This window comes from Scyliorhinus torazame, chromosome 18 (genome assembly GCF_047496885.1).
Source record: "Scyliorhinus torazame isolate Kashiwa2021f chromosome 18, sScyTor2.1, whole genome shotgun sequence".
NCBI lineage: Eukaryota > Metazoa > Chordata > Chondrichthyes > Carcharhiniformes > Scyliorhinidae > Scyliorhinus > Scyliorhinus torazame.
In genome coordinates, this window is record NC_092724.1 from 60,924,966 (window position 1) to 60,949,252 (window position 24,287).

Genomic DNA, 24,287 nt, shown 5'->3' on the forward strand with positions numbered 1-24,287 from the left:
CAAAGTGTGTGCTGGACCCGGGAGAAATGCCCTCAGGCCCAGGAAATTGACACGTGTGGGTAAATACCGATGTGGATATCAGCCAAAAAGCCGGTGGGAAACACCAAGCCAAACTTGTCCAAGATGACACTGAGAAACTTTACCATTAAGTCTTGCCCAGCATCTCCAACAATGCAGTGCTACCGCAATGCTGTACTAGAGTGTCAACCTGAATTCTGTGCTCAAGTCTCTGAAATAGGTCTGAACCCACAACCTTCTGATTCAGAGGCGGAAGTCTTACCAACTGGGCCCCAGCTAACTACAAAATTAATGGAAGAAAATAAATGATTCAAAATTTGTGGAAAGGATACATTTATTATTCTTATTTGCAAATATAAAGTATAAGACACTCCACCAATGTCTGAAGGCTTCTTCATACTTCTTCCCTTTTATCACACCATGTTAAGAATTTGGCATTTATTTGTTGACTGACATAGAGAACATTTGTTTGATGTTCTGGGCATTGGAACTAAGTGCCAACACCAGCAATTTAACCTGGTCTTCCCCATCTATAGTGTTGGATATCACAGAAACAGAACAATGGCTCCATCAACAATTCAAACAAAGGAAGGGAATTAAGTACTGCCTTGGCCAGCAGGACAGTGTTCTGATTTAAAAACGGTTGACCAAAGTCTATGATCAACAAGCCCCATTCAGAAATCAATGTCAATCAGTTCAAGTATGCTGAATCTCATTCAAACTATTCATTGATTAAGTGCATTCCAGGACAAGACAATTTATATTGACATCAATGCAGGAAATAATGGATAGAGATTTCTTGTAAAGGCTGTAAAATGAAACAAGAATAATTAAAATAACATAAAACATCCCCCACACACAACAGAAGGGGCATGGCCTCAGATGCATTCTCGGATTCTGTTCAAAAAATCTTTAAACCACTGGATAGACAGCATGTGTTGCAATTCCACAATTGTTTTGCCGGCCTCTGGACATTAAAATGTAGCCTTCATTTCCCCATTCAACACCATAGCTGGAAAAAATTTAAAAATAAACTATTAATTGTGAAATCATATTAATGTGTTTGAAATTATTGCAGTAAATGCTGCTAAAGTCAGTGAACCATTGAACATTTCTGCCTTATTCTCCCTAAGCTTAATTTCAACTGCCCTGTAAGCGCTGTCCAAAAATGTGCACTGTCTCGTAGGGGCACCGCCTGACACACCCGCGTGGCCCTACACACCCGCACTGCCCTACACACCCGCACTGCCCTAAACACCCGCACTGCACTAAACAACCTCACAGCACTAAACAACCTCACAGCACTATACACCCGCACTGCCCTAAACACCCGCACTGCCCTATACACCCGCACTGCCCTATACACCCGCACTGCCCTATACACCCGCACTGCACTATACAACCTCACAGCACTATACACCCGCACTGCCCTATACACCCGCACTGCCCTATACACCCGCACTGCCCTATACACCCGCACTGCCCTATACAACCTCACAGCATTATACACCCGCACTGCCCTACACACCCGCACTGCCCTAAACACCCGCACTGCCCTAAACACCCGCACTGCCCTAAACACCCGCACTGCCCTAAGCACCCGCACTGCCCTAAACACCCGCACTGCCCTAAACACCCGCACTGCCCTATACACCCGCACTGCCCTATACACCCGCACTGCCCTATACACCCGCACTGCCCTACACACCCGCACTGCCCTACACACCCGCACTGCCCTAAACACCCGCACTGCACTATACACCCGCACTGCCCTAAACACCCGCACTGCCCTAAACACCCGCACTGCACTATACAACCTCACAGCACTATACACCCGCACTGCCCTAAACACCCGCACTGCCCTAAACACCCGCACTGCACTATACAACCTCACAGCACTATACACCCGCACTGCCCTAAACATCCGCACTGCCCTATACACCCGCACTGCCCTATACACCCGCACTGCCCTATACACCCGCACTGCCCTATACACCCGCACTGCCCTACACACCCGCACTGCCCTACACACCCGCACTGCCCTACACACCCGCACTGCCCTACACACCCGCACTGCCCTACACACCCGCACTGCCCTACACACCCGCACTGCCCTACACACCCGCACTGCCCTACACACCCGCACTGCCCTATACACCCGCACTGCACTAAACACCCGCACTGCCCTATACACCCGCACTGCCCTATACACCCGCACTGCCCTATACACCCGCACTGCCCTATACACCCGCACTGCCCTATACACCCGCACTACTCTATACACCCGCACTGCCCTATACACCCGCACTGCCCTATACACCCGCACTGCCCTATACACCCGCACTGCCCTATACACCCGCACTGCACTATACACCCGCACTGCACTATACACCCGCACTGCACTAAACACCCGCACTACCAGTTCTCCCTCGTCCCCTCCCCCACGCCCTCCGTGTCCTCCCCCACGCTCTCCGTGTCCTCCCCCTCCCCACGCCCTCTGTGTCCTACCCCTCCCCCATGCCCTCCGTGTCCTCCCCCTCCCCCACGCCGGTGCAGACTCGATGGACCGAATGGCCTCCTTCTGCACTGTAAAATCTATGATTCAAACACGTGGGGGGTGTAGCAATGCCGGGCCTGGAAACAGCGGCGACCAACCGGGCCTGGCAAACAAAACAAAGTGGCCCTTCTTCCCGCACCGGTTGCAGGTCGCACTCCGCGCCGGGCAGCGCTGCCTGGGATGTTTGCTCTGGCCACAAAAATAACATTTGGGCCCTCCGGAGTTGGCTGGCTGCCGCGCCACGCAGGCTTGCGGTGTACTCGAGTTCGCAGTTGGTGGGTGTCATAATATCCACTCATGTGTATAATGAAGTGCAGACAGGCAGTGATTGACACATAGGATGACCAGTAAGCACACAGCACAGTGCAGCCAATCACCAGACAGGACACCATCACTATAAAGCCAGAGGGCCCTAGGTTTCCCGCTCTCTCTGGACCCAGCCACTGAGACAGTCAGAGTCCACGAGCTAGCACAGTGCAAACACCATGCGGTAGCTAGTGAGTCTGGTCAGGCTAGTACAAGGTCACTAGTCAGATCAGTTAAGTGTCGACCCACAGCTGAATATGTACAGCAGTTCATCTAGTTGAATAAAACATTGTTGGATCTTCTCCTGTGTTAGTCGTCTGTTCCTAACTTCCCTGCATCGAGTGCACATCATGGTACCAGAGTGATATTGATCTTGACGGACCTACCTAGAGTGAATCAGCATCGACCAGCAAGCAGCCATCCAGCGAAATGGAAAACATCCAGCCTCCTCCGCAACTCCGCATCTCCGGCAACCTCGGCGCCAACTAGAAAATCTTCAAGCAAAAGTTCCTCTTGTACATCGAGGCCTCCGACCTCGAGGCAGCATCGGATGCCAGGAAGATCGCGCTATTTCTCTCCACTGCAAGGGAACACGCCATCCATATCTACAATTCGCTTATGTTCGCTGACGGCGAAGACAAAACGAAATTCAAAACAGTCCTGCTGAAGTTTGACAGCCACTCGACATTGAGGTGAATGAGAGCTTTGAACTGTACATCTTCCAGCAGAGGCTTCAGGGTAAGGATGAATCTTTTCAGTCCTTCTTGACCCATCACCGCATCCTAGCGCAGTCATGTAACTATGACTCGATGGTTGATTCCATGATCTGGGATCAAATCGTTTTCGGGGTGCACTAAGCAGCAGCTCCTTAAAGTCAAACAGCTGACCCTCTGTCGCTATCAAAATGTGTGTTGTCCATGAGCATGCTGAGAATCATTACTCCCACACCAGGGCGGCAGAAACTGCAAAGCTGGCCTCCCACGAGGCAGAAAGGGTGCAGGTCATTGCACAGATGCAGGGCCTGAGCATCGAGGAGAGTGGCCATTTTGCGTGCTTTTCTCGGATCACTGCGCATGCGCGCCACGACCGAGTGGACGACGAGACCAAAAACCCGACTGCGCAGGTGCATACGTTGGTCGACCGCACTGCGCATGCGCGATGGGGCACGGATCGCGCTGATGTCAGCGTCATGACGTGTCCGAATTGTGGCTCCGCCCACTTAAAGCGGCAATGTCCAGCAAGAGGACGCCGATGTCTCCAGTGTGGCAAGCTTGGCCACTACGCAGCCCTCTGCAGATCCGCTGCACCGCTCAGCAGCCAGCGATCCCAGCTGCGGCGCAGAAATATCTGCTCAATACAACAAGGCATGCCAGATTCCGATCCCGACAGCCCAACGGACCCTGATGCTGACTGCCTCAAGTCTCCATATCGGGTGGGCATCATAACCACACATGAGCTGGCCTCCACGACACCTGCGCAACGCCTCTCGATCCTCAGTGTGGATCCTGACGACGTGTGGTGTACTGTCCTCACAGTTAACAAGGCTCGCATCCGATTTAAACTGGACACCGGCACGTCTGCGAACCTCATCTCACAATCTGACCTCGACACCATCCGGGCCAGACCAAGCATTCTTCCACCGGCCTGCCAGCTCCTTGACTACAATGGCAATGCCATAGCTGCCAGTGGCCCCTGTCAACTAGGGGTGTCCAGCAAGGCGATCAAGACAACGTTACGATTTGAAATCGTCAGGCCTGACAGGGCGTCCCTGCTCGGTGCTCGCACCTACAAGCTCCTGAACCTGGTTCAGCGAGTCCACACCTTGTCATCGTCATCGGCGACGGCCTCACCCAAGGGAAATTTGCAAGCCGACATAGACGATATTATCACGCAGCACCACAGTGTATTCGGTGGAATGGGCACGTTCCCGTACCGATACAAAATACTGCTCAAGCCGAACGCCACCCTGTAATCCATGCACCACACCGGGTGCCGCCACCCCTCATTTGGTCAATCTGATATAAAGTTTCTAGGCGACCTCATCTCGCGGCAGGGTGTGCAGCCAGAAGCCGACAAAGTCTTGGCGATCAACGCCATGAAGACCCCGGAGGACAAGCCTCCCGTACCAGCCTTCCCGAACAGGCGCCGGAATGTGGCGACTAGGGGCTTTTCACAGTAACTTCATCGAAGCCTACTCGTGACAATAAGCGATTTTCATTTCATTTTCATTCATTTCATTTTCATTTTATTTTTCACAAGAAGGCGGTCCTCCTCTTCCTCGGGATGGTCAACCTTCTCGGGAAATTCATTCCCAATATGGCATCCCACACCATGGCCCTCCGCCATCTCGTCAAGAAGTCAATGAAATTCCAGTGGCTGCCCACACATGAAGAGGAATGGCGCGAGCTGAAGGCGAAGCTCATCACAGCCCCAGTCTAGCGTTCTTCGACCCAACCAAGGAAACCAAGATATCAACTGATGCAAGCCAGGATGGCATTGGGGCGGTGCTCCTCCAGCGAAATGACTCCTCGTCCAGGGCTCCAGTGGCATATGCCTCCAGGGCCATGACGCCCACTGAGCAACAGTATGTCCAGATCGAAGAGGAGTGTCTGGGTCTCCTGACAGGAATAGTCAAGTTTCATGACTACGTTTACGGCCTGCCGAAATTCACGGTGGAAACGGACCACAGGCCCCTAGTCCACATAATCCAGAAGAATTTAAATGACATGACACCTCGGTTACAGCGAATTCTTCTTCGACTCCACTGCTATGACTTCAAACTTGTCTACACGCCAGGCAAAGAGCTTATCATTGCAGAAGCCCTATCCCGGTCCATCACCACACCGTGTGAACAAGGTGACTTCATCTGCCACATGGAAGCGCAAGTGCAGTTGTGTGCCACCAACCTCCCAGCCTCTGACGAACGGGTGTTGGTCCAAATTAGTGAGGAAACGGCCAAGAATCCTTTACTGCAGCGTGTGATGCAGCACCTTACCCATGGCTGGCTGAAGGGACAATGTCCCCAATTCTTTAATGTTAAAGTCGAGCTGATGGTTGTGGAGGGAATCCTTTTGAAACTCGACAGGATCGTTATCCCTCAAAGCATGCAGGCTATGGTGCTGGGTCAACTCCATGAGGGTCACCTTGGAGTCGAGAAATGCCGACGTAGAGCTCGGGAGGCAGTTTACTGGCCGGGCATTAACCAGGATATTGCCAACACGGTCCTCAACTGCCCCACCTGTCAGAAGTTTCAACCGGCTCAACCCAAGGAAACACTGCAACAGCACGAGATCGTGATCTCTCCGTGGTCCAAAGTTAGTGTAGACCTTTTCCACGCCAAGGGGCATGACTACGTATTCCTGGTCGACTACTTCTCCAGTTACCCAGAAGTGGTGAAACTGTCCGACCTCACGTCGAAGGCGGCCATCAAAGCCTGCAAAGAAATGTTCGCCAGGCACAGGATACCGCTCACGGTAATGAGCGACAACGGTCCATGCTTTTACAGCCAAGAATGGTCTGATTTTGCACAGTCCTACAACTTCCGTCACGTTACCTCCAGTCCCCACTACCCGCAGTCAAACGGGAAGGCCGAGAAAGTGGTCCATATTGTCAAGCGGTTGCTGTGCAAAGCTGCAGACTCAGGCTCCGACTTCAACCTGGCAATGCTGGCACACATGGCAACCCCACTGTCCACTGGGTTGTCTCCAGCGCAGATGCTCATGAATCGCACTCTGAGGACCACAGTTCCAGCCATCCATGTTCCAGACCTTGACCACCTCACGGCACTACAAAAAGTGCAGCAGTCCTGGGCCCAACAGGAGGCCACATATGATGCTCATGCCACGGATTTACCTGAGCTGACTCCAGCCGATCATGTTCGCGTCCAGTTGCCTGAGGGCGGTTGGTCAGCCACAGCTGTTGTTGTCAAACAAGTTGCCCCGAGGTCTTTCATTGTTCGCATGGCTGATGGCTTCCTGCTACGGCGCAACAGACAGGCATTGCGAAGAGTTCCACGCCCACCACCTGACCGCAGTGCTCCGCCGGCTATCATGCTTCCTCCGGACGTACCCTGCCACGAGGCCACCGATCTGCCGGCCCACGCGACCACCGCAATGGCAGCGATCCCACCGCTCCACGTGCAGGCGGCTCCTGATCCATCTCTGCGGCGATCGACAAGAATTCGTCGCCCGCCACAAAGACTGAATCTGTAGACTTAACTTTTGTAAATTTTTGTGACTGAATCCATCGACTTAACTCTTGTAAATATTGCTTAGTTTGCCATGTATCTGCACTATCGACACCTTCCCATGTATATATGTTTGTTCAATCACCGTTTGTATATAATCAGGTATACACCTCAGTATTTATTTAACTCAAAAAAAAGGGGGGAGATGTCATAATATCCACTCATGTATATAATCAGATGCAGCCAGGCAGTGATTGACACATAGGATGACCAGTAAGCATACAACACAGCACAGCCAATCACCAGACAGGACACCACCACTATAAAGCCAGAGGGCACAAGGTTTCCCGCTCTCTCGGGACCCAGCTACTGAGACAGTCAGAGTCCACGAGCTAGCAAGCACATGTGGTAGCTAGTAAGTCTGGTCAGGCTACTACAAGGTCACTAGTCAGATCAGTATAGTGTTGACCCACAGCTGAATATGTACAGCAGTTCATCTAGTTGAATAAAACAATGTTGGATCTTCTCCTGCATTAGACGTGTTTCTAACTTCCCTGCATCGAGTGCAGTCCACATTGAACCAACCTGCCTGGCACATCAGTGGGGCCCACAATGCCCACGAGGGTGCCGGGCCGTCGGAGGTGTAGGCCTCCAGATTACAGGAGGCCACTTCCAGGGAATTGGCAAGCTGCACAGTCTCTGCAAGATCGAACGTGCCCCCTTCCAATAGCTGCTGGCGAACGTACGTAGACATAATGCCCATGACATAAGCATCTCTGATTAGTAGTTCGGTGTGTTGGACTGCTGAAACTGCCTGGCAGTCACAGTTCCTACCGAGAATCTGTAGAGCCCGCAAGAAATCATCCAGAGTTTCCCCCGGGAGTTGCCGTCTCGTGGCCAGGAGGTGCCTGGCATACACTTGATTCACCGACTTAATCTACTGTCTCTTTAGTAGCGTCATCGCTTCTGTGTAGGTGGGCACATCCCGGATGAGGGGAAACATTTGATGGCTCACCCGTGAGTAGAGGACTTGGAGCTTCTGTGGGTCCAAGAGTTCTTTGGTGGCTGCTCTGAGGTAGCCTTCAAAGCAGGCTAGCCAGTGCTCGAAGGCGGACATGGCGTTAGCTGCGCGAAGGCGATCAGGCTTGATTAGGAAGTCCATCTTTTAAAATCTTGTGCAATAAATTGATGTACCGTCAATTACCACGAGACAAGAATGGTGAAACAATCAAGGCTTTATTGCACAAGATGCTGTGCCTCCTGCAGCTGGAACCAGAATGGGAGCAGCGCAAGAGAGCAGACACTTTTATACGCCGCCTGCTGGGAGGAGCCTGTAATACAGGGGCAGTACCGTAATACATGCAATGTGTTACCAGTGGTGTTTCCCACACTCCGTGTCCTCCTCACACTCTCGGTGTCCTCCCCACACACTCTCCGTGTCCTCCCCACACACTCTCCGTGTCCTCCCCACACACTCTCCGTGTCCTCCCCACACACTCTCCGTGTCCTCCCCACACACTCTCCGTGTCCTCCCCACACACTCTCCGTGTCCTCCCCACACACTCTCCGTGTCCTCCCCACACACTCTCCGTGTCCTCCCCACACACTCTCCGTGTCCTCCCCACACACTCTCCGTGTCCTCCCCACACACTCTCCGTGTCCTCCCCACACACTCTCCGTGTCCTCCCCACACACTCTCCGTGTCCTCCCCACACACTCTCCGTGTCCTCCCCACACACTCTCCGTGTCCTCCCCACACACTCTCCGTGTCCTCCCCACACACTCTCCGTGTCCTCCCCACACACTCTCCGTGTCCTCCCCACACACTCTCCGTGTCCTCCCCACACACTCTCCGTGTCCTCCCCACACACTCTCCGTGTCCTCCCCACACACTCTCCGTGTCCTCCCCACACACTCTCCGTGTCCTCCTCACACACTCTCCGTGTCCTCCCCACACACTCTCCGTGTCCTCCCCACACACTCTCCGTGTCCTCCCCACACACTCTCCGTGTCCTCCTCACACACTCTCCGTGTCCTCCTCACACACTCTCCGTGTCCTCCCCCACACTCTCCGTGTCCTCCCACACACTCTCCGTGTCCTCCCACACACTCTCCGTGTCCTCCCACACACTCTCCGTGTCCTCCGCCACACTCTCCGTGTCCTCCTCACACACTCTCTGTGTCCTCCCCACACACTCTCCGTGTCCTCCTCACACACTCTCCGTGTCCTCCTCACACACTCTCCGTGTCCTCCTCACACACTCTCCGTGTCCTCCTCACACACTCTCCGTGTCCTCCTCACACACTCTCCGTGTCCTCCCCCACACTCTCCGTGTCCTCCCCCCACACTCCGCGTGTCCTCCCCCCCCACTCTGCGTGTCCTCCCCACACTCTGCGTGTCCTCCCCACCCTCTGCGTGTCCTCCCCACCCTCTGCGTGTCCTCCCCACCCTCTGCGTGTACTCCCCACACTCTGCGTGTCCTCCCCACACTCTGCGTGTCCTCCCCACACTCTCCGTGTCCTCCCCACATTCTCCGTGTCCTCCACACATTCTCCGTGTCCTCCACACATTCTCCGTGTCCTCCACACACTCTCCGTGTCCTCCACACACTCTCCGTGTCCTCCACACACTCTGTGTCCTCCCCCTCCCCACACCCTTTGTCCTCCCCCTCTCCACACTGTGTCCTCCCAACACTCTCTGTGTCCTTCCAACTCTCTGTGTCCTCCCAACACTCTCTGTGTCCTCCCCACAGTCCCTCTATCTTCACCTCCCTCAGCTTTTTATGCTGTCACATATCCACCATGTTTGAGTCAGTCCCCTTCACAGCCCTGCCTTCTCTGCTCCACCTTCAGCTTAAACGTATTAGCCTCACACTCTGGAACAGTCCCTCAAACCACTTCCAGCGTCCTTCTCTCTCTCCCAATACCCTTAAAGCTGATCATTCCTCTCGCTTCCCCTTATAAATTTCCTTCACTTTCACTTCTGAGTCCTTCACTACATTAAGGATGTGAAACAAATGGGCAGCACAGTGGCACAGTGGTTAACATTACTGCCTCACGGAGCCGAAGACCCGGGTTCGAACCTGGGTCACTGTCTGTGAGAAGTTTCCACATTCTCCCATGTCTGCGTGGGTCTCACCCCCACAACCCAAAGATGTGCAGGATAGGTGGATTGGCCACGCTAAATTGCCCCTTAATTGGAAAAAAATAATTGGGTCCTCTAAATTTTAAAATAAGGATGTGAAACAAATGTACGTTATTGATGTCGATTTCAAAAATTCAATATCCTGCATAAGCTCACGTTGTCAGAGGAGGTTTTTAGTGCAGCCTTCTGGGCTGAATTCAAAGTCCCAGAGGTGAACAGACATTGTGCCAATCAGAGCCCAACAATTTTAATCTTATTTTTTCTCACTTCCACATTTTCAATGAGGTACTGATAAATAGTGCATTCTTATTCCATTTCTATTTCTAGTGTAAATGTATAACCTCGTCAAGCTGAAAGGTATCTGCCTCCAGAATGGAACCTTGCCGTCATGCCATATCAAGCATTCCTGGTTAAACATAGCACACGTCAGATACAGAGTGAAACTCCATCCACACGTCCCCCCCTTGAACAATATGCCTTCAAGTCATTCCGAGGGTAGCACGGTGGTTAGCGCTGTAGCCTCGCAGCACCAGGAACCCTGGTGCGATTCCAGCATTGGGTGACTGCCTGTGTGGAGTTTGTACGTTCTCCCAGTGTCTGTGTGGGATTCTTTCCGGTGCTCTGGCTTCACCCCCACAGTCCAAAGATGTGCAGGTTAGGTGGGGTTATAGGAATAAGGTGGGGGGAGTGGGACTCCTTTCGCCAGAACGTCGATGCAGTCTCGATGGGCCGAATGGTCTCCTTCTGCATTGTAGAGATGCTAGAACATCCATGAAAATACCCATGTCCCATGCCAGCTTCTTCCCTCCAAGCCAGACAGGCGATGTTTCCGTTACTACTTAGAGGCAACAGCAATGATCCAGCGTTTTATTCTGACACAAGGTATTAAAGCATTCGTACTTAAGTTTGTGATGTGGGCGACTTACCTGTTTTTAACAATCCAGTAGTTCAAACCAGATGTAGTTCCATATCCAACCACCAATACTGCATGACTCATAATGTAAGGTAGGCAATTTGGTTCATAGTAAATACCTGCAGAACAAAACAATGTAATCATCAATGAGATGTCAATTAGAGATCAGAACCCTCGAGTATGAAAATGTTTTTTAAAAAGTTTTTTTTTGCAACGGATACATTTAAAACATTCGTCTCAATGCATCACATGTTCACAAATGGCTTAGCTGGTAGCACTCGCGCGCCTCAGTCTGCGTTTCACGTTCCATTCCAGAGACTTGGGGCTGGATTGTCCGATTCCCCAGCCGCATGTTTCTCGACGGGGTGCAGCTCACTGGCAGCGGGACTCTCTACTCCCGCCACTGGTCAATGGGATTTCCCATTGTAGCCACCTCACGCCGCTGGGGAACCCACGGGCGGGTGTGCGCTGTCGGCAGGGAAAGAGAATCCCAACGGCCGGAGAATTCCAGTCTTGAGCATGAAATCCAGAACGGCACTTCAGCACAGTACAATGGGTGTGCTGCATTGTCAGAGGTTCCAGTTTCTTTTGAATGTTGGGGTATAAAGTAGATTTGTCCACTTTGGCAGGAAGAACAATAAAAGTGTAATGTTTAAATGGATAAAGATTGCAGAACTCGGTGGTAGAGGGATCTAGGTGTCATGGTATGTGAATCACAAAATGTCAGTCTTCAGGTACAGCAAATGGTTAGGAAGGCAAAGGAACATTGGCATTTATTTCAAGAGGAATGGAATATAAAAGTAGGGAAGTTTTACTGCAGCTGTACAGGACCCCAGAGAGACCACTTCTGGAATAGCGTGTACAGTTTGCACCTCCTTATTTGAAAAAGTATATAATTGCGTTTGAAGCAGTTCAGAGACAGTTCACTCAACTCATTGCTGGAGTGAAGAGCTTGTCTTATGAAGAAAAATTGAACAAGTTAGGCCTTGACCATTGGAGTTTAGAAGGATGAGAAGAGATCTCATTGAGACACAAAAGATCCATGGGATTTGATAGGGTAGTTCGCACTGGCACGTTTTTCTTTTGAGTGGTTTCAACGATGTTGATTGAGAAAATAATATTGGTCAGGGCACCAGTTTTTAAACAAATAAATTTAGAGTACCCACCTAACCACATCTTTGGATTGTGGGGATGAAACCCACGCAGACACGGAGAGAATGTGCAAACCCCACACACAGTGACCCAGGACTGGGATTGAACCCGGGTCCCTCAGCGTCATAGGCAGCAGTGCTAACCACTGCGCCACCGTGCCGCCCAGGACACCAGTTTTAACTTACTGACTAATCTTAAAATATTGCCACCTGATAGCGCCAACTGTTCTTTGGTTTTACGACTAGAAACATATGACGTAGGGGCAGGAGTAGGCCATTCAGCCCTTCGAACCTGTTCCAAAATGAAAGTCGAGTCGAGAGATAACAAAAAGCATGAATGAGGGTTCCAGCAGGAGTTGAGCGAAGATGGGGTGGAGTCCTGCGATGTTTCAGAAATGGAATTGGGGAGTCTCAGGTGATTGGTTTGATATGTGACCAGGAGAATGTGTCAGGGTCAAACCTGACACCGAGGTTGTGAACAGTCTGATTCAACCTTGGGCAATTGCTAGGGGACCGAGTTTGTGGCAAGAAGATGTCAGACTTCCAATATTCAGCTGCTAGAAATGTCAGCTCATTTCATACAAGATGTCGTACAAACAGTCTGATCGTTACCAAATAATACAATGATCGAGAGAGAGAGAGGTGGTGGTGAGATAAAGCTGGATGTTGTCCGCATACATATGGAAGCGACAGTGTGCTTTAAGATTACATTGTGGAGGGGCAGAACAGAGAAGAGGCACAGGAAGGAGCCAAGAAAAGATGGTTGGGGGACATTAGAGGTAACAGTAAGAAGGTTATTGATGACAATTCTTTGGTTTTGATTAGTAGAAAAGAATGAAAGCTAATGTGAATGTTGTACTCCCAGATGAATGACAGCTAAGGAGAAGGGTGTGGTCACCCATGTCGAGGCTGCAGACAGTTGGAGATGGATGTGGAAGGATAATTTACATTTGTCACGGTTACATGAGGTGTCATTTGTGACTTTGATATGAGCTACTTCAGGACTGTGGCAAGGAGCTGATTGAAAGAATTTAAACAATCGCCGGGTCGGAGGATCACCGGTGGGGGGGGGGGGGGGGGGTGCGAGAAACGCGCCACGCCGCCCCGGCGATTCTCGGGCGCCCACGGAATCGCCGCCGCCCCGGTCGAGGGCCGTTGAAAGCGCCACCCCTCCGGCGATTCTCCGGGCCTCGATGGACCAAGTGCCCGCCGAGTTTGGCCGAATCCCGCCAGCGTGGGTTACGTATGGTCCCACCCGGCGGGCCCTCGGAGTTCTGGCTGCGGGGGCCGTCCTGGTGTGGGGGGGTGGGGAGATCCAACCCCGAAGGGGGCCTCCACGGTGGCCTGGCCCATGATCGGGGCCTACCGATCGGCGGGCGGGTTAGTTCCGGTGGGGGCCTATGTTCCTCCGCACCGGGCCCCTGTAGAGCTCCGCCATATTGCCCGGGGGCCAGCACGGAGACAGGAACTCACGCACATGCGCGGACTCGCGCCGAACACTACTCCGGCGCCGTATTAGTCCCCTAAGAAGGGGTGGATACCTGCCACTTGAGGCCCAATGACACGGAGTGGCTCGCGCCACTTTTCACGCCGGCGTCAGAACTTAGCCGCAAGATTGGAGAATCCCAGCCATGGAGTTCCAAGAAAGATGGCGAAAGATTTGGGAGGCGTCAATGAGGGAGGATTGGAAATCACGGCGAGATGCATAGATGGGAGACTATACCGCGGAGAGATAGGAAACTGCAATGGAGACTGAGAGAGAATATTATGACTGGAAGAGAGGGGTCAGCAATTGGGAAGGGGGAGACCAAAGGCTCTCTCGTGACCCACAAGGTGAACTTGAAAAGGCACTTATCTAGTGCAGCCATCAGCTCCCATCTTCCTTTCACTGCTCAGTTTCCCAAACCCCAAATAAACCCACACAGAAATAGTGAATTTAAATAAGGCTCCCAAATGCACAATTTAAATATCTTAAGGAAGTCAGAGAGTCATCGTAGCACAGCAGGAAGCCATTAAGCCATGCCAGCTCTTTGTATAGCAACTAACTATTCCCCTGCTCTATCCCCGTGGCCCTGCAAGTTTACTTCCCTCAAGTAACTATCCAATTTCCTATTGAAATAATTAATCGTCTATGCTTCCACCACCCTCCCGGGCAAAAGGTTCCAGATGATTGGCACTCGCTGTGTAAAATAGCTCTTTCTCACATTCCCCCATGTACCTCATCGCTCCACAGTCGGACACTCAGATGCTTTGATATTCCAGCAGTGCGCACCTGCCTGGCCTGTTGGGAACAAGTTTTCCTGAAAGAGGTTTTTAATGACCCTCTCCCACCTGCCGGGGGGGGGGGGGGTTAATGACCCTCTCCCACCTGCCGGGGGGGGGGGGGTCTAATATTGAGGTCTACGATTTATGAATAATTGAAACACTCTGATTCCATACCCCACAGTGAGGTCTGAGTCAACTTAGCGCATTATATAGTACCTGGAACATGATCACATCAGACACAAAGGTTAAATCACCTCCTTCTGTGCTATACCATTCAATAGCTCCATGTCAACAGCCTCCTCACCTTCACTTTGGTCACAAATCTCTTGATTGAAAATAAATTCCCAAAGGCGCACAGGGATGAACCACCCATTCAGATATAGAAACCTCCCTCCACGAATATGGAAACTGCCAGTTGCCAATTACCTGAATGGTAGAACTGAAAGGATTGATGACTGGCATCGATAGCAACAGATATGGGCCCAATCCTGGCAGCTGCTCGAGCTAAAGCATTTTCATTGCCTTTAGTAACGAAAAAGTAATTGGTGCAATTGGTGGCTTTGTACTTGACTGTATAATTACAGGAATCATCCTGTTTAAAAAACAAAACATGAAGTATAATGTCATCAATATCCCATCAAAGAAATGCCAATTAACTAGTTCTGCAAACGCAGTAATTCACAACAGAAATTCAGTATAGCTAAATTCAAAAGACAGTGGGCTGGATTCTCCGATTTGAAGACTAAGTGATGACGCCAGTGTGGGAACAGTGGCATTTTACGCCAGAAAAAAAGTGTAAAAGCTGCACCGATCCTCCGTCTGGTGGGGGGGGCTAGCAGCCACACGGCGTAAAGCCCCCGGCTTTACCTGCGGAAATGGACAGAGAATTGCCGGGTCCGTGGTTGCCCATGCGCACGGTGGTGGCCTGCAGAGGCCGCGCCTTGCAACATGGTCGCGCTCGGACCCGGCCTGCCACATACTGTCCCCCAGTTACCCCCTCGCCACCCCAGGCCACCCCCCACCAATGCCGCCAGCCCCTCTGCCCATGGAATGGCTCCCCCGCCGGCCGTGGCGCCGCTGGAATCAGTCCGCAGCCACCATGCTGGGCTCACAAAAAGAAAAAGGATAAGTATTCCACTGTTATGGGTCAGGGTTTAGAGAATCCCAAAGTGTATCATGGAGTTCACCTGACCCACAACTTTTAATAGATTGTGGTATGGGGAGCACATGGTCCACTCTACAGGTGTGGTACTTCAGAAATGGAAAAGTTATTTTTTAAAGCAAAACTGTTTATTCTATGAACTCAAGTTAACCTTTCTAAAACAAACAGTGAACATCTTAGCAACCAGTAAATCAAATACACCCCCCAAAGAATATAACACTAAGTAACCTGTATGCTGTCCTTTTACACCCAAAAGACTTAACAAACCTTTAAACAGAAGCACATCAGAGTTTACATTCAATACTGAAAACATTTATAATTCTGAATTCACCAAATGATTAAGAGATAGTCCTTCATGGCAGAGAGCTCAACAATACAGCTGCTTTGGCTGACTTCAGCTGCAACACACTGAAAAACGAAACCAAAAAGACAGACACACCCAAGCGTTTCTCAAAGTGAAACGAGAAGCAGAGCCAGAGCTCATCGCCACCCACGCTCTGACATCACTGCAGTAACATGAGCATTCAAACATTTCTTAAAGCGACATTCTCATGACACCACGCTGCCGCTAACTCGGGTCGTCAGGGGCGGAGCATCGGGGGAGGGCCTCAGGTGACGTCCTGGGGCCGTCCCAACGGCATGCGGTGTACTCTGCAAGTACACCGTTTTGAGGGGGCGGAGCATCGCAAAAGCGGCACCACCCTCGATTTCAGCGCAAATGGGGATTCTCTGGCCGATCGCTGAAGGCGATTTTGGCGCCGGCGACCGGAGAATCCCGCCCAGTGTGAACAGTTCCATTTGAATTCTCCCCCTGGATCACACCTCTCTTCAGTGCAGTCTCACACTCACCACTAAAGTAAAAGTAAAGTTGTCGTAGTCCCGGATGACCACAGGCTGCTTTGCCCTTTGAGGGGGAGAGTTGACTGGTGGTGTTAACTGATGGTGGTCAGGGTGGCACAGTGGTTAGCACTGCTGCCTTACAGCACCAGGGACCCGGGTTCAGTTCCCGCCTCGGATGACTGTCGGTGTGGAGTTTGCACTTTCTCCCCGTGTCTGCGTGGGTTTCCTCCGGGTGCTCCGGTTTCCTCCCACAGTCCAAAGATGTGCAGGTTAGGTGGATTGGCTATGCTAAATTGCCCCTTAGTGTCCAAAAGGTTAGGTGGGGTTACGGGTTACGAGGATGGGGTGGGGGGGGGGGTGGTGGGTGGGGGGGGGTTGACCCTAGGTACGGTGCTCTTTGGGAGGTCGATGCAGATCCGATGGGGCGAATAGCCTCCTTCTGCACTTTAGGGATTCTATGATTCTATGATCGTAATCAATCAAAATGAAAATCTCAATCCTGTGGACCACAGAATCACAAAATACAGTGCAGAAGAGGCCCTTCGGCCCATCGAGTCTGTACCGACGCATGAAAAACACCTGACCAGCCCACCTAGTCCCATTTGCCAGCACCTGGCTCATAGCCTTGAATGTTACAACGTACCAAGTGCTCATCCAGGTACTTTTTAAAGGATGTGAGGCAACCCGCCTCAACTACCCTCCCTGGAGTGCATTCCAGACCATCACCACCCTCTGGGTAAAAAAGCATTTCTCAAAACCCCCCTAAACCTCCTGCCCCTCACCTTGATCGTGTCCCCTTGTAATTGACCCTTTAACTAAACAGCTGCTCCCAATCCACCCTGTCCGTGCCCTCTTAATCTTGTTTACCTCGATCAGGTCACCCCTCAGTCTTCTCTGCTCCAGCGAAAACAACCCAAGCCTATCCAACTTCTCTTCATAACTTAAATGTGCCATCTCAGGCAACATCCTGGTAAATCGCCTCTGCACCCTCCTCAGTACAATCACATCCTTCCTATAACGTGGCAACCAGAAATGCACAGTACTCCAGCTGTGGCCTCACCAAAGTCCGACACAACTCCAACATGACCTCCCTGCTTTTGTAATCTATGCCTCGATTGATAAAGGCAAGTGTACCATACGCCTTTTTCACCACCCTATTAACCTGCCCTTCTGCCTTCAGAGATGTATAGACAAACACACTAAGGTGTCTTTGGAACTTCCCAGTGTCATGTCATTCATTGAATACTTCCTTGTCACATTACTCCTTCCAAAATGTATCACCTCACACTTTTCAGGGTTAAATTCCATCAGCCACTTTTCTGCTCAACCTGCCTATATCTTCCTGTAACCCAAGACACTCAACCTCACTTGTTAACCATCCAGCCAATCTTGGTGAGTTCCGCAAACTTACTGATCCTACCCTCCACATAGTCATCTATGTCATTTATATAAATGACAAATAATAACACCGATCCCTGTGGTACTCCACTGGGAACTGGTTTCCAGTCACTAAAGCACCCACATGTCATCACCCTCTGTCTCCTACAGCTAAGCCAATTTTGAATCCACCTTATGAAGTTACCCTGTATCCCATGAGCATATGTTCTGGGGTCGTGAGAAGCTGGAGAGATACTGGGGAGCGATGTTTGGTCACTATCTAAGATAGTGGGGGTGGACGTCAAGCCAGACCCAATGGTGGCGATCTTTGGAGTATCGGACGTGCCGGAGCATCTGTAGGAGAAGGGGGCCAATGTTGTGACCTTCGCCTCTCTAATTGCCCAGGGAAGGATCCTGTTAAATTGGCCTGGCTGGGGGACCTGTATGACTTTCTCCGTTCGGAGAAAATCAAGTTAGAGTTGAGGGGGTCAGTGGAGTGCTTCGAGTTATTCATGACGCTATTTGAGGAATTGTTCTTCGGGGGGAAAAAAAGGGGGAAAATTGTACAAACTGTGGACTATGATTGTATGGAGTTTGTATTTTATATTTTGCTGTTACACATATTTGGAATAAATTACCTTTAAAAGAAAAGAACCGACTGAATGACTGATTAAATCAGCTCTACTATCTTGGCCCTTGATGTGGAGATGCCGGTGTTGGACTGGGGTGAGAACAGTAAGAAGTCTTACAACACCAGGTTAAAGTCCAACAGGTTTGTTTCGAATCACTAGCTTTTGGAGCGCAGCACCTTCCTCAGGTGAATGAAGAGGTAGGTTCCAGAAACATATACATAGACAAAGTCAATATGATACTTTGAATGCGAGTCTTTGCAGGTAATTAAGCCTTTACAGGTCCAGACGGAGCAACTGGAGAGAGGGATAATCACAAGTTAAAGAGGTGTGAATGGTCTCAAGCCAGGACAGTTGGTAGGATTTCGCAAGCCCAGGCCAAATGGTGGGGGGGTGAATGTAATGCGACATGAATCCAAGGTCCCGGTTGAGGGCGTACTCATGTGTGCGGAACCTGGCTACAAGTTTATGCTCGGTGATTCTGCGTTGTCGCACGTCCTGAAGGCCGCCTTGGAGAATGCTTACCCGAAGATCAGAGGCTGAATGCTCTTGACTGCTGAAGTGTTCCCCGACTGGAAGGGAACATTCCTGCCTGGCAATTGTCGCGCGATGTCCGTTCATCCATGCAGCGTCTGCATGGTCTCGCCAATGGACCACGCTTCGGTATATCCTTTCCTGCAGCGTATGAGGTAGACAACGTAGGCCGACTCGCACGAGTATGTACCACGTACCTGGTGGATGGTGTTCTCACGTGTAATGGTGGTACCCATGTCGATTATCTGGCACGTCTTGCAGAGATTGCCATGGCAGTGTTGTGTGGTGTCGTGGTCGCTGTTCTGAAGGCTGGGTAGTTTGCTGCAAACAATGGTTTGTTTGAGGTTGTGCGGTTATTTGAAGGCAAGTAGCTTGAAGGCATCTTGTCCCTTATCAGAGGCTGGACACTACCACCACATTAAGCTGGACTGGGTTTGACCAATGGATACAGGGGTTAAAGGGCAATATCTGACCATTGCGACACCCAGACCTGTTTCACTCTTTCAGATTTTACTGGAAATGTTGACCACGTACAATATGGAAAAATCATTGGAAGAATGTTGTGATTAATCTAGCCAAGACAAATAGAAATAAGTTACTGACCCTGCCAGTGTAGGGATATCCAGCCTCGGAATCAATCCCATTGTTGTCATGTACATATAGGAAGGCATTTTCCATCCATCCGCCACCGCAGCCTTGATTCCCCTGTGGTCCCGAGCAATCCACCAAATTCTGTTCACTCAGTGGGATAAGTTTCCCCGTCTTTTTGAAGGTCTGTCCCTCCAATGCTCCGGTTGAACTGAAGGCCCAACATGAGCCACAGGCACCCTGAAAACACACAATCACAGTCCCAAAAGGAGCTGAACACATTGAAAGTTTCAGTTCTATTATAAAACCTGCAGAGGTTAAATATCACTTGATGGATGCTGCTGAAACCCTACTAGGATGTTCAGCTTCCATGTTGGGAGATTTCAAGGAACAAAATGGCTTCTCCCGCTGGGGGCCATTCTGGAGGAGGATAACATCTTGGACGACATAACCTGTGGGTTCCTTTGTTCCCCAAACTCTCCCATTATACAAAAGACATTGGCACTGGTCATTGCCAAAGCTTATTCAACCCTTTCAAAGACTATAGTCCAGATATTCAGCAAGTCGGGCCCAGAAGGGTGGTTTATAAAATGCTTGGGCAAGACCCAAATCTGGGATTCCCATACCAATTTCTGTTTCTGACATTGTCTGCTGGCATGGTCACTAGCCCATGTGCAGCACCCCCAGCCCTGCTGGCTCCATTGCAAGGGTGGGCAGTTCAAACCCCTCCACAATTTTGATGGAGTCGGAACTATTCCATCAGGAGGCGCGGCTTACAACACGTCAGAGGAATCATGGAGCATGGAAGAACCCTGGTCCCAGGTGCAGAACCAAAAGAAAACAGCCACTTGCTCCTGGAATCAATTGACTGACAGGCCACTTGGTTTGAAATTTGAAAACAAGTTCTCTTTTTTCAGTTTCAGTGGACTCCATTGTCTGAAGCTATAATTTTTTTTCATAATTCCTCTGCCTTTTAAAAAAATAATACGCACATTTACATAACTCTTAGACTTGAAGGAACGGTCCATAAACTCAGGGTTCAGAGTTCTCTGCTCCAGACTTTCAGTGTTCCTCTACATCTTCTAAGCCGGTGGGTACACAGAGGATTAGTATGGGGATCGTGGAAGAGAAAGTGCATCCCAACACCCCAGGGGAATGGTTTGTTCCTGATGCAGAGGTGCTCAGAAGGAATAAACTCTGGCCTCCCATGGCTATGCTGCTGCACCTTCAGGTAGCAGTTCAACACTCAAGAGACTTACACCGGGAATAGCAACAACAAAGCTCAGGTTCTTCTACACACGTGCTGACAGAAGAACCCAATTCCAACCCAGCAGTGTAACTGGGACACTGCCTGTCTGGAACTCATATTACAGCTACTGATTGGAGAGCAGAGGTTGCTGATAAAGACAACAGCATTTTGACAGCTGAATGTTCGACGGAATTGCAGAAGCTCAGAACCCCTTATCTCAGCAGACGTTTGTGGCCAAAGTTGATTGACACTTTGAGGAGGTCATTAAAATATTATCTCTAGTAGATGTAGGGCGCGATTTAGCAGACTCGAGTTAAAATCTGCTGAATGGTGAATTTAGCGGGGTGTAAAGAACCTGCTAGTTAACGGCGCTTTGCCGTTCTTTTGGCCTTGGAGAGATTCTCTCCGCCGTGGCCGTATTTTTAATATAGAGTACTCAATTCCTTTTTTTCCAATTAAGGGCCAATTTAGCGTGGCCAATCCACCTACCTTGCGCATCTTTGGGTTGCGGGGCTGAAACCCACGCAGTCACGGGGAGAATGTGCAAACTCCACGCAGTGACGGGGGCCGGAATCGAACCCGGGTCCTCAATGCCGTGAGGCAGCAGTGCTACCCACTGCGCCACCATGCCATCCACCGAGGCCGTACTTAGAGGGATTTCCTGCTGGCGAGTTTCTCGCAAATCGGGGTGCCATTCTGGAAGGCTACCTCCCCCTTTCAAGCCCCACCCCATTTTTGTGATCCCTCACTAACCCAGCCTTGGAGAGGACCTCAGGAACCGTCCCTCCCCACATTACCCCTCTACCTGGCAAAGCTCCAATCACCCCAGGCCCGACCCCTTGCAGTGCCAACCTGGCACTGGGAACCCTGGCACTACCATCCTGGAACCCTGGAAGTGCATGAGGCACCCTGGCAGTGCCACCCAGACATCCAGGCATACCAGGTGGCACTGCCACAGTGCCAGGGTGTTGCTACCAAGGTGACAGGCAGATGCCAGAAGGAGCACCCTGACCTGGACCGCACGGAGGTCTCCAATGGCCAGATGGACCTTCCACCCCCAGTGCCATTACAGCTTTTCCACCTTTGTGTGACCCAATACTGCCCTGGTGAGGCTTCCCGGGCATGGCCGTTGAATCCCAGATGAATTCGCCGTCTGGGTGTTTAAATGAACCGTAAATGCAGATCTGGATCCCACCAGAGGTCGAGGTTCAAATTACACTAGGCAGAGTGACTTGCAATCAGTTCGTCATCCAGCGTGGAGCCCTATTTTGGGCTCCTACACGATTCACTCATAGCGCCCTGATTCACGCTCTGCGCAATGGGTTCGCTGAATCACACCTGCAGATACTGAATAGATTATTGTTTTTAACAAATAAATAATCACATGAGGGCTTATATTTGTTTTCAATGGTTATGGGGTATGAAATTTATTTGAGTGAGAGTTCTATTAGATTGTGAGAAGTTGATTTTTTTCCACATGTACATTTCAAGGACTTCCCATGCTCTGCTCCGGAGGTCTGTCCACTGTGGATCCTGGTTTGGCTTAGAGGATACATAGGGGGCCATGGAGTGGTACATGGGGGTTATGAGGGGGCATGGGATTATTTGGGACATGAAATATGAGCATGTAAAGGGCATGGGTTGTATTGGGGATAGGTGAGGGCTGGAGGGCCTGACAGTCATCATTATGACAGGGCCAATGTCCCAGCAAACAGAGGCGGGAGTTACAGCCTCACCATCTGTCAACTTCGGTTGCTGCCTCGAGTCTGCCCCCCGAGGCAGTGAGCCCAGCTGCATCCCACTCCTGCCCGCCCAGAGAATTTGGTGGGCAGGGGCCTCCTTAATGCTTCATCCCAGCTTCTTCACAAGAATCCCGCCCCAAATTCCCTGCCGGCGGGATCCTCCACTTCACCGGCAGCGCACTCACGCCCGTGGATTTCCCAAAGGCGTGGGGTGCCCACAATGGGAAACCCCATTGGCCGGCTGCCAGGACGGAGGATCCCCCTGCTGGCGAGGGCGCGCCGCACCAGAAAACTGGTGCAGTGGGACAGAGAATTCCCCCCAACATGTTTACGTTTGGAATTTAATCGTAAAATGCTGTTGTTTAAATCTTTCTCAATCTACATAGGTCCTTCCTCTCATCCATTGTGTCAATTTCCTATTATATTAAATTTGATGTTCAATAGAATGTCAGCATACAAAGTTAAAGATTGGGGTCTTGCATTTTGTACTTCATAGAATTTACAGTGCAGAAGGAGGCCATTCGGCCCATCGAGTCTGCACCGGCTCTTGGAAAGAGCACCCTACCCAAGGTCCACACCGCCACCCTATCCCCATAACCCAGTAACCCCACCCAACACTAAGGGCAATTTTGGACACAAAGGGCAATTTATCATGGCCAATCCACCTAACCTGCACATCTTTGGACTGTGGGAGGAAACCGGAGCACCCGGAGGAAACCCACGCACACACGGGGAGGATGTGCAGACTCCTCACAGACAGTGACCCAAGCCGGAATCGAACCTGGGACCCTGGAGCTGTGAAGCAATTGTGCTATCCACAAGGCTACCGTGCTGCCTGTTCTCAGCAGGAAACTGTTTTGAAGTTTTGTGTGGTGTTATGGGTCTGGACCAAAACCCCAATTTTGGTTACAATCCCATATTAGAATGCAACTATTGCATTTGGCAAAACTGTGAGGAAATGTTACTGCCTCACAGGAGGGATGACACTGACAAGTCGGGAGTTTACATATTAAAACAAACCTCAATTTGAACAGAGAATTAAGCTCATTGGCAACAATGAAATAGCTTTACAGTTAACATGTACAACATCTTAACTTGCTTCCTGAAACCTACCTCTACATTCCAATTAAACAACCCATATATAAATATCACTTATGTGTAAAGTTGACAACCAGGTTTTACTTGCACATCTTGGTGCAGAGTTCTTGTAGAGAGAGACCTTTTTAGGATGAAGCTGAACATCTTCTGCTCAGCTTAGAGCCCTGGAAGCAACTCCTTTTTTGGCCCCTCCCATTAGCTACACCAGCTGTACTCAAAGCGCACAGTCTCTTGTGAGAAGATGTGCCTTGATTTGTTTAGTCAGGCTCAAACTGTTACAACAACATAAAATGGCTTTTAATATCTGTAAGCAAAACACCTTTCCTGCAAAAATGACTGATTATCTCACTTTTAATCACAGCTCTAGCAGACATATTGGCCGGGATTCTCCCCTACCTGGCGGGGCGGGGGAAATCGGGCGTAATGGAGTGGCGGGAACCACTCCGGCGTCGGGCCGCCCCAAAAGGTGCGGAATTCTCTGCACCTTTAGGGGCCAAGCCCTCACCTTGAGGGGCTAGGCCCGCGCC

At 50.6% G+C, this 24,287-nt stretch overlaps 1 protein-coding gene across 4 annotated transcripts in view; it reads right to left on the minus strand.

Annotated features, from left to right (window-relative positions):
* Window positions 1–334: 334 nt before the first annotated feature.
* The window catches only part of LOC140395244 (procathepsin L-like), a 77,112-nt gene continuing 53,159 nt past the window's right edge, over window positions 335–24,287 (minus strand). For all 4 annotated transcript variants that reach the window (XM_072482799.1, XM_072482797.1, XM_072482796.1 and 1 more), the window contains 4 exons: window positions 19,687–19,911; window positions 14,968–15,133; window positions 11,139–11,244; window positions 335–1,030 (listed from right to left, as the gene is read on the minus strand). In XM_072482799.1, coding sequence (XP_072338900.1) covers window positions 931–1,030; window positions 11,139–11,244; window positions 14,968–15,133; window positions 19,687–19,911 — 597 coding nt within the window. In that variant the 3' untranslated portion in view covers window positions 335–930. The remainder of the gene's footprint in view (window positions 1,031–11,138; window positions 11,245–14,967; window positions 15,134–19,686; window positions 19,912–24,287) is intronic.